At 40.6% G+C, this 9,904-nt stretch overlaps 1 protein-coding gene across 1 annotated transcript in view; it reads left to right on the forward strand.

Moving 5' to 3' along the window:
- GART (phosphoribosylglycinamide formyltransferase, phosphoribosylglycinamide synthetase, phosphoribosylaminoimidazole synthetase) overlaps positions 1–9,209 on the forward strand; it is a 34,942-nt gene extending 25,733 nt beyond the window's left edge. The window contains exons 17-22 of the mRNA XM_009918793.2: positions 314–517; positions 849–980; positions 1,602–1,732; positions 3,248–3,389; positions 6,443–6,558; positions 7,789–9,209. Of these exons, the coding sequence (XP_009917095.2) occupies positions 314–517; positions 849–980; positions 1,602–1,732; positions 3,248–3,389; positions 6,443–6,558; positions 7,789–7,971 (908 nt within the window). The 3' untranslated portion in view covers positions 7,972–9,209. The remainder of the gene's footprint in view (positions 1–313; positions 518–848; positions 981–1,601; positions 1,733–3,247; positions 3,390–6,442; positions 6,559–7,788) is intronic.
- Positions 9,210–9,904: the final 695 nt, after the last annotated feature.

The following is a 9,904-nucleotide window of genomic DNA, read 5'->3' on the forward strand; positions in this document are numbered from 1 at the left end:
ACCTTCAAGAAGCAGATTTTCCAAAGGCTGCCTCAGAACCCATTTTGAATTACTGATTAATGGATTACAGTGGAGCATTATAATTAATTTCCTCCCAGAGTGATACTTCTTTCTGTTCCCAAGTCTTTTTCAGTAAGGAAGGAAAAAACATCCTGTTTCCATGCATGGAAGCTGGTTTCAGTCAAGCTAATGCTGCTGTGGGACTTTGTCCATGCTTTCTATCCAGATCTTGCTTCTTAATACTCTAATAATTACAGTATTTGTCCACTGGTAGTGACTTCCACTCCTCATTTGTATTTTCAATTCTCTTCAGATGCTCTTACCTGGAAGATTCCTGAAATCTTTTGCTGGCTCCATAAAGAAGGGAACCTCTCTGAGGAGGAAATGACTCGGACATTTAATTGTGGGATCGGTGCTGTCTTGGTAGTTCAGAAGGAGCTGGCTCAGCAGGTCCTCAAGGACATACAGAGACACGAGGCAGCCTGGCTGATCGGGAAAGTTGTCTCCCTACAAAAAGGTTATTAAATTTTTATTTTCCTTAAAAAAAAAAAAAAAAAAAGCAGAGCTAAATTCCTTAGCTGGTGACTCTCCATGGAGGTTAGCTGAAAATCTCTTAATTGACACCTCCATGGCTTTTTTGCACAGGGTATTAAAATAACATCCTCACAACTTCAGTCTTAGTCCATAGAACATGTGCTTAGCAATGTCAGATGTCACCAGAACTATAAATAAATAATGAGAAGTAAAGCAGTGCCATTAATCTCTTTTCATGGGTACTTTTCTCCTCTCTGTTTCTCCCTTTATTTATGTGTTGTTTTGTTGTGGGTTTTTTTCTTGTACGTGTTCAGGCTCTGCCCATGTTAAAGTCCATAATCTGCTTCGAGCCTTGCAAGCAAATAGGTCCCTGTCTGTGCACAGCCATATCCAAGGCAAAATCCAAACAAACAAAGTGAAGGTTGCTGTCCTTATCTCTGGAACAGGTGAGAGTTATATTCTTTACCATGGTGTAAAACAGACTATTGAAAAAGGAACTTCAGCTTAGATATAAAATCTCTTTAAGTCCTTGCAATTCTCCACGGAGGCTCTGATACGGTTCTAACAGGCTTTCAGTAACAGACAGAATAGTGTTTGCCCTTGGATTAATTTCAATCACAAACAGGATGATCTTTAACCTCTGCTGCAAACTGGCTATGAATTGCATCTGTGTTCATTTTATCTACAAATTTCTGCATGTCTCCAGATGCAAGCAACCACTGCATTGCACTATAGGGACAGCAGCATTATTTCACAAATAGATCAGAATTTCTTCTTGCCATATAGGCACTCCTAGGGTTTCCAGTATTCTCACTTGCTAAGTAGACCATCATTCCAATACCATAAATTACAGTTTACAAATTTAATTGCTAGTAAAAGCCCTGTAGCTTCCAGCTGTCAAATTCAGCTCCCAGTAAGATCAATTAAAAAAGGATTATTTTTAACATCAGTGATTTTTGGATTGGGTCTCACCCACATAGCTGCTTATTTAAACCCTCTTCTAGCTGTTAACTGTATTTATTCTCCAGGAATGACTTGAGATTCATAAATTATTTTTTCACTCATAGGCACAAACTTGGAAGCCCTCATAAATAGCACAAAGAAGCCCACCAGTTTCGCACAAATAGTTCTTGTTGTTTCTAACAAAGCTGGTGTGGAGGGGTTAAGGAAAGCTGAAAGAGCTGGTATTCCTACAAGGGTAAGTATTTCTCATCTTTTTAAAATCAGCCATCATTAGCTCTGACTATAGCAGGAAGCTACTGTGAGATAATGAGTTTTACTAGGGTAAGAGATGGTTTGGTAGGAAGCCTTAGCTTTTCTTCTTTGGTCTGTCATGAACTTGTGCCCTTGGGTAAACTACCTAACATGGGAAGCAAAATACTTCCTTTTCTCCTTCTCAGAGATGCTGCCAGCCAGCAATCCTGACAGTTGCGGGAACAGTCATTATATTAAACCAGTGCAAAACTTTCACGGTTACAGTTTAAAAAGTTACTAAAGTAACAAGCTATTTTATCTGAATTTAATTTTAAAATTACATGCTAAACAGACATGGTAGTTAATTTTAATGAAATAGAGAGGTCAGACTCAGTGGGACCTTCCACTGACTCCAAGGACATTGCTTCAGGCTCTCCAGGATTCATTCAAAGCAAACTGTGTTTTCCCTAGTGTCACTGGATCCAGTGCTGCATTACTTTGCCCTTTGTGCAGTCATTTGTATTACAGATGTGAAATGCTACTGTTCTGACTTAGGAGCATTTTACAGTCACTTTTCACTGATAACTGCAGATATAGGGAAGATTTGGTCCCAAGGCAAGCTTTGTTATTAACTTTAATAGTAGCAGGATCTGAGTGTTAAAGCTGCTGTCTCTTATTTGGGAGTACAAAGATCACAAGTGGAATATGTCCATGGCATGCAGGGGAAGAACAAACATACAATGAGGAAAAAAATATAGTCTGGGAGAGCTGTTGGTCTTGGTGGTTAAGAGGGAGAGTGAGCGGTGAAGCAGAGGCAGTGAGGAGTACATGCCCTGCCAGTTGTTACCTGGTAGTTCTGGCAGAGTTCAGCCCAGTGCTGAGCTGGGCTATATTTCTAGTGCCCTCTGCCACCTTTTCAGCTAACCAGTTCTGGTTTTTCAAAACTACCATGGTAAAGCTGGTAGGGATTAACACTTTTATTTAAAAGACTGTGGATGTTTTAAGTTATGTAGCTTAAATTAGGGCATGTATCCTGAATGGAAAATACTTCAAGTATATTGACCTTATGCAGTAGGAACTGTTTTATGGGTTTGTGATTAGCCTTTCTTTCAAGGTTTTGTGATATAATTTTCAGCAAAGTTCAACTGCTTAAAACTATCAGAGGCCTTAAATTGAGTGAAATCATTGTAAGGCTTTAGGTTGTCTTAATGACCTAAATTTGTAGGTTGTTAAATTGTGTCGAAATGCCAGGGCCTACAGCTGTGGGCCTAATAAAAAAACCCTCTTGTTTATTCTGATGATTGCTCTGTATGGACAGGAATAAAGACTACATGTGTGTTTGTCAGCTGCATGTATTTATGAACTGTTCTTGCTGTGGATGTGCACCCAACTTGAGCCACACATGGAGATTTACTTGGTTTTTGTTTATTACTCCAGGGTACCATTTCATTGTGCACTTAGGGCTTTTAGATTGAATTAACACCATGTCCATATTTCTTTGTCTTTTGGGTTATCACAGGTTATTGACCATAAATTGTATGAAAGTCGCACTGAATTTGACAGTGCAGTTGACAAAGTCCTTGAAGAATTCTCAGTTGAACTGATCTGTCTGGCTGGATTTATGCGAATACTGTCAGGTCCTTTTGTCAAAAAATGGGAAGGTAAGCACAGCATAGTAGTGTATGCATTTAAAAAACAGTAACTTTATAGCTTATCCTCAGGAAAAAGAAAATGGGAAAAATATAGAAAAGGGACCATATTAGTTCTGGGTTTGCAGGAAACTAGACTCTTCCCATCTTGTAAGGAAAAGGATAAGAAAGAGAAAGGCAGTATTTTTTCCCTTCCCTCTATCATTTCCACAGAGGTTTAAGGAAGTCGGGGCAAATGCGGATCTTGTAGTCTTTGATTTATTAGAAAATATTTTAAAATAAGGCTGTGAAGACTTTAGACCTCTGCAAACATGAGGTGCAGGGCAAATTGTTGCCTAAGCAGTAGGTCTTGGTTGGGGAGAGGTAAGCATTCAGCCACTGAGAATTCCTTTCCCTAACAGATGAGTTGCTTTGGCTGCATATAAAACTGCAAAACTGAGCAGCAGTATGCAGTTCCTGTTAACAAGACCTTCAATCTTCTGGTCAGACATCCTAGGAGCTGTCTGAATCCAAGGGTGGCATGTTTCACAAGCAGATTCAGCTCTTGTTTGTCCAAAGTTTTCACAGTGTCTCCATTCTGGTCATCTTACAATTTTTCCAGGTCTTTGTTAGAGCCTACTTCAGTGGCTGCTCTCCCTCCCCCAGTAGTTGCATTCTTATTATTATTATCTCTTTCTGTTTCTTTTAAAGAGTCCTGAATCACACAGAGGCAGCTGCTATTCTCACTGTTTGCTCTGCTTTGTTCAGTCATGGTTACTTAAAACTAGTTGTTGCTCATACCAGTTACAGGCTGGTCAGCCTATACATTGCAGCTCTCCAGGCAGCCTTTATTGTTCACATGGTGACTTTTGTGTTACCCTGGGTGTGTCTGTGATACAGACCTTTTACACCTGAACTACTTTTGAAACCTCTCTTTAGAATCAGTGGAGCAAAACAGGCATTCCTAGGAGGCAATTCATTTTATGCTAAAGCTGTCAGCTAAAGTAAAAGTCAGAGGAATTGTTCTTGTTTCTCTCCGTTATGGAGTCTGGAAGATGAAGATGTAAATGTCTGTGCTGTAGACAGCTGCAGTTAGGAGAGAGGAATCCCTCACTACAGGAGATGCGTTTTGAGCAGAGTATCTGTGTAGAGGATGGAAGAGAACTTTCTCTAGTGCAGAGATCTTGTACAAATAAAGGATGAGTTTAGTTCCCTTTGATTTAGGGACAGAGCACTTCCAGCGCTGATGATCACCCTGCACAGTGCAGGATTTGCATTACATGTATATGTGGCCTGAGAGCAAAGGAAAAGACTTTCTTCGGTACAGGATGGCTAACTGATTTTTTGGATGTCCAGCACTGAATTGAGCTTCAAAACAGGTACCTACTTGAGCTCTGACCAAGAGTATGCTTCAATTAGGTCTTAGATGTGAGCTCAAACATTCAGTTCAGCTCAGCAGTCTGTGCCAGCTAACAGGAGCCTGCTGTAAAACTCTGACCCAGCCCTGCCTAGGCACTGACTACCCTAAATTATCCAGGAGTAATCAATTCTTGTTGCTTCTGTCTTAAAAGCTCTTACTTTTTCTCGCAGTCACAAGGGCATAGAACATGAAGTTAGTTGTGAAACTCTTTCTTTGTTTAACGGCTCTGAAATGTTAATTTTGAATGTTAACATAAAGGACAGGTTAAAAAACAAAACTAAAACAAGCAAACGGAAAGCCACATTCCTTTAGAGCAGTTTCCGACAGTGCTGTAATGAGAAACTGGGGAAACTCATACAGATGTGCAGTGTTTTTTTCAGCTCACTGTCCCAAATACCTTTTGCTCAAGCAGCAGGCAGGGAGATGCTGATGCTTAAAAAGGGATATTTTTGAGATACAAACCACATTTGGGATACTGTTGAAGATCAGTCAATACATTTGCCTCTTTAAGTTGCACAGGTCAGTATCTGCATGAGTTATTGCAGTGAGAGTGCAGGTTTCGAATGGTGCTGCCAGAAATGGCCTTCATTTCACATTGCAAAATCGTAAGCCTCTATTTTGGTACACCGCGGCCTCCGCCAGCATATGGCAGCTCAGTCTCGCTGCTTGGCATTTAGCTGGCGTTCAATGAATCCTTATGACATACAGTCTTCCTAAACAGGAGGCATGCAGAGACGGTGTGGGTGTAGCATACTGTGGTATAAATAGTATCGATGGCCACTTTTTTTTATCCTGTAAGGGTTTGGACTGAATCTAAGAGAAGATCTAGGGCTGTCAAGCACCTTTTGACTTCAGTGTGGTCCAGAATGGGCGGGAGAATTTGTCACAGACATATTAGGAGCAGACAGGGGAAGTCTGCCAGAAGAAAGTAAGTTTTCTCATGGTTTAACTGTCGCATTGCTGTAGTGGTGAGACCCTGAGATCACAGGCATCCACTCTCCCCTACTTTACAGCTTGGTAGGAATTCAGGCATATGCTGTCTCTTTTAAGGGAAATGTAAGGTACAGGCTTCCCAGGGTTATAACCACGGTCGCACCTGGTTGAGCATCAGAGCATTATCAATTTCAAGATCCTCCAGCCAACTTTCCGCATGGAAGGTAGTAGTGGTAGACAGGTGCTTTTCAGAAGGACAGAGAGAAGAGCTCCTGTATGAGCAGCTGTTGTCTTTTATTAAGCCAAAACAGGTGTGGAGGAAAAGTCCAGGCTAAAGAATTTTTGCTTTGTCACAGGGGGGTCTGTTATGTCATTTGAAACTGCACTGAGTTTTTTCAGGGTGATGGGTTTGTGAGAAAGAGGTATGTACTTGTGATCAAAGAAGAGAAGAACAAGATGCCAAGGGAAAGGACAGCTACATCCAAAAAATTAATCATTATTAGTCACTGGAGAAATATGCTTTAGCCATGCAATTAATCGTAACTGATTGCTGTGATTTTTCTGAAATGCTTTGGGCTGGTTATCTGTCAGTATCATCAAACAATAAACATACGCAAAAGTCGTGAAAACTCTTTTTCACAAATGTATTTTGTTCCTCTGTTGATTGTGGTACTTTGAACACTCTGGTAAGGCTGAATGCTAAAAGACAATGACCTCACTTATAATTTTCCAGGAAAAATATTGAACATCCACCCATCTCTACTGCCTTCTTTTAAGGGAGCAAATGCCCACAAATTGGTGTTACAAGCTGGAGTCCGAGTCACAGGCTGTACTGTACACTTTGTAGCTGTAAGTACTTCCTTCTCCCTTCCTTTAATTCATTAGTCTTAAGATTTTTCACCTTAGAGCTTGCTTGGAACACCCGTATACCATCACGTTTGATTACCTTTTCTCCTTTGTTCATTTATAACATCATTAGACAATACAGTGCTTTAGTTTGCTGTCCCTGGAGAAGGAACTTGAAATGAACAGTCTATACAGGAGTTTAAGCTTTACCTAAGTTAACTTATTCCCTAAGCATCCCACTGCTGCCTTCCACCAGTTGGAGTGGGGGTACTAGTTCATTTAAGGCCTTGGCTAACCCAAAATCTTTATTACTACACAGCATCAACTTCTTAGATTTTATTATACAACCTTCCTTATTGTTGCTTCCAAGAAAAAGAAAAAAGGAAAAAGAAAAAAACCCAACAAACAACACTGGAAATGGCACAAGAAGCTTAGATTTGTTCAGAAGTAATCCAATGTTTGTGGGAACAGAGAAAAACTTAACAATTTATGTTAGTCAAAAACTAAGAAAACAAAAGCCAGAGACCTCTCAACTTGAAGATGCACATTCTTATCAGTTCAGGGAGCATTTTTACCATTTTGTTCAGTTCTCAGGGTTGACTAGTCTCCCCTCCTCTGCTGCATTCTTCAGATTGTCTTCCCCTTTTCTACTGCTCCTGAAATCTTTTCTCATGATTTTTGCTTTCTCTTGGAAAAAGACAAAACTATTTTTCCAGATAGAAGGAAAAATTGCATTCCTTTCCCCATGATATGACTTTGGGTTTCTTCTCTGTGTGGCAACGTACTGAGAAACAATAACTAAACAGCAGGGATCCGCCTCATTAACAGGCAAAAGAAAGATCTGCTGGGTCTTCTAGTCCAGCCCTGTGCCAAGGCTTGGCTAATTCACTCTTCTGAATTGAAATGTCATCATTTTGTCCTCTTTAGCCTGTCATGTCCCCAGTTAACATGGCTTTTGTTGTTTTCTGTAGCAGAAATGCTACTCACTGGTGTTCTGCCTACCTCCTCTTTTTCTTTGAACCTTATACTTAACTTCTGTTAGTTCCTCACAGGCCAGTGTGAGTGCCAGCACCTTTTCTGCAGTCCTCACACTAGCCCAAATTCCTGTTTCCTGTATTAGCGTAATGATAAACAGATTCCCAAGGCAGCTGGATTGCATTCATTGTCATACAGCTGGGCCCCCTTCTCCCTCCTCTTTCAACCGTACAGACTTTCTGGCTATTGCTTTTACAGGAGGAAGTTGATGCTGGAGCAATCATTTTCCAAGAGGCAGTTCCAGTTAAGGTTGGTGACACGGTGGAGACCCTGTCCGAAAGGGTGAAGGAGGCCGAGCACCGGGCCTTCCCAGCTGCTCTGCAGCTTGTCGCCAGCGGGGCCGTACAGGTGGGGGAAGCTGGCAAGATCTACTGGAAGTAGGAGCAGCGTGTCCGCCAACGTCCTCAGATGGGAGAGCTGGGGTGCCTTAATTGATCAAAACTGAGGTCACAGCCTAATAACACACATGCTCTATTCTCTTCACAAAGTGTCCTCAACATAGAGTTTACCGTGTCATGTTCTCACTCAAATGGTTAAAGATTCAAAGTAAAATCCGGAGAAAGCCACAAACAGGAATACTAAGGCAGGGGGCTGTTCTCAGTAGTTTCAGCAATGGCTCTGTTACATGCTTCCTAATTATAATCACTTCCTTGGCCAACATTTCGGTTCTCAATCACTTTCTTAGCACAAAAAAAAAACTATTCAGTTGGTTACAGAGAGATCTGAGCAGCTCTGAGATTAATTTAGGAACATCAGTATTACTCTCTAACAGACCATACAGGCTGTAACAGGGGATCCTCTTTTCATATGCTGTGAAGTGTTTGTGAGGAAAAGTAATGGAACTAGTAAAATGGAAGAGACAGCTAAAGGCAAAAAACTAAAAACCTCCAGCCAAAACAAGAAAAGCTAGCCTCCCAAAACACTAACTATTCCTGCACATAGTAAAATGGATTTTTTTCCATACAGTTTCTGTTTTAATGGTGGTAGATCTTGTGTGGCCCAGATTCTGGACATATCCCGTAATTTCAAATATTGGACCTACTATCAATCAGATGCTAAATAGAATTAAATGTCTGCTGACCATTTGCCTTCGAGCATCCCCATGTGAATCCCCATATGAATTCCCCTTACAGATTTGTCCAGAACCAAAAGGGTTGGGTTGGGTTTTTTTTGAATGAGCAGGAAGGGAGTTAGGACTAGATACAAAATGTGTTCTTGGCTTGTGAGACATTCTTCAGAAATTCTGCTAAAGTTAAGTGCCTTTATTTTTGGAACAGTATTTTCACCTGGAATAATACTGATGGAAACCCAGTAAATGCTATCATTCTGAAAACAATGAGTTTTTTCACACAGCTCAACTCTTGTGAAAAAACACACGGTTTTCTCTTAATGTTTTAGTATAGTTGTGAAAACATTTTGATGTATTTACTAAAATAATCAAATACAAACCAGAAGCATCTGACTGAAGCTGATTACGTATGTTTTAGAGCTCCCCTTTAACACAGAGAAAGCTGATTTGTATTCTGTGCACTGATGTCCTTATGGTGCTTCCATGTTGACAAAATCTCAATTTGGATTTGAAATAAAGTCTAATAAAGTTAAAAAATTAGATATCAAAATCTTTCCTTGGAATTCCTTTACCAGGGGTATAAGCTGGAGGAGGAGTTTGTGAAACAGAATTTAACTTCGTCTACAGTGCAGCAACTGTAAATCAGTTTGTGAGGTTACAGATGTGTGCAATCCTGCATAAGTTAGTAATGATTCGTGGAGTGTGGTGACTACTGTTTCAGTGGCCAGATGGTCCATGATGAAGAAACTTGCTGACAAAATATTCCTGTCATCATTTGTCACCGAAGATAAAGCTCAAGCAAATACAGAGGAAAATGACATGGTCAGATTTAATTTGCTTGTAAAGGGCAAAGAATAAAAGCTAAGCCTTCATCCCAGCATTTTTCTTTACAAACCTGCCCTCTCACAGAATGGCCTCCCCCGCAGGCAGACTGCCCACCAAGGCTTGAAATGCAGCCTGTCTCAGTGAGAATGCAAAAGATGCAAGGTGCATCCAGCTCTGGGAGGGGTTCAGCCCGCACAAGTTCAGTGCCTTAGTCATGACAAAATAAACATTTTACAAGTCAAAAGAAATTGTACCTAAATTTACTCACATGTTAGAGGGAGTAAGACTACTAGGGGTGAAATCAGTATCTGTACAGTTAATAAATAAAGCATTATTTTAAAAGCAGTTTAAGCACTGCCAGCAAGGTCAACAGCGGAAGACCCAGGCACTGCAAAGCCTATACCCCACACCATCACAGAC

The sequence above is a fragment of the Haliaeetus albicilla genome, chromosome 6, assembly GCF_947461875.1.
Source record: "Haliaeetus albicilla chromosome 6, bHalAlb1.1, whole genome shotgun sequence".
In the NCBI taxonomy this organism is placed as follows: domain Eukaryota; kingdom Metazoa; phylum Chordata; class Aves; order Accipitriformes; family Accipitridae; genus Haliaeetus; species Haliaeetus albicilla.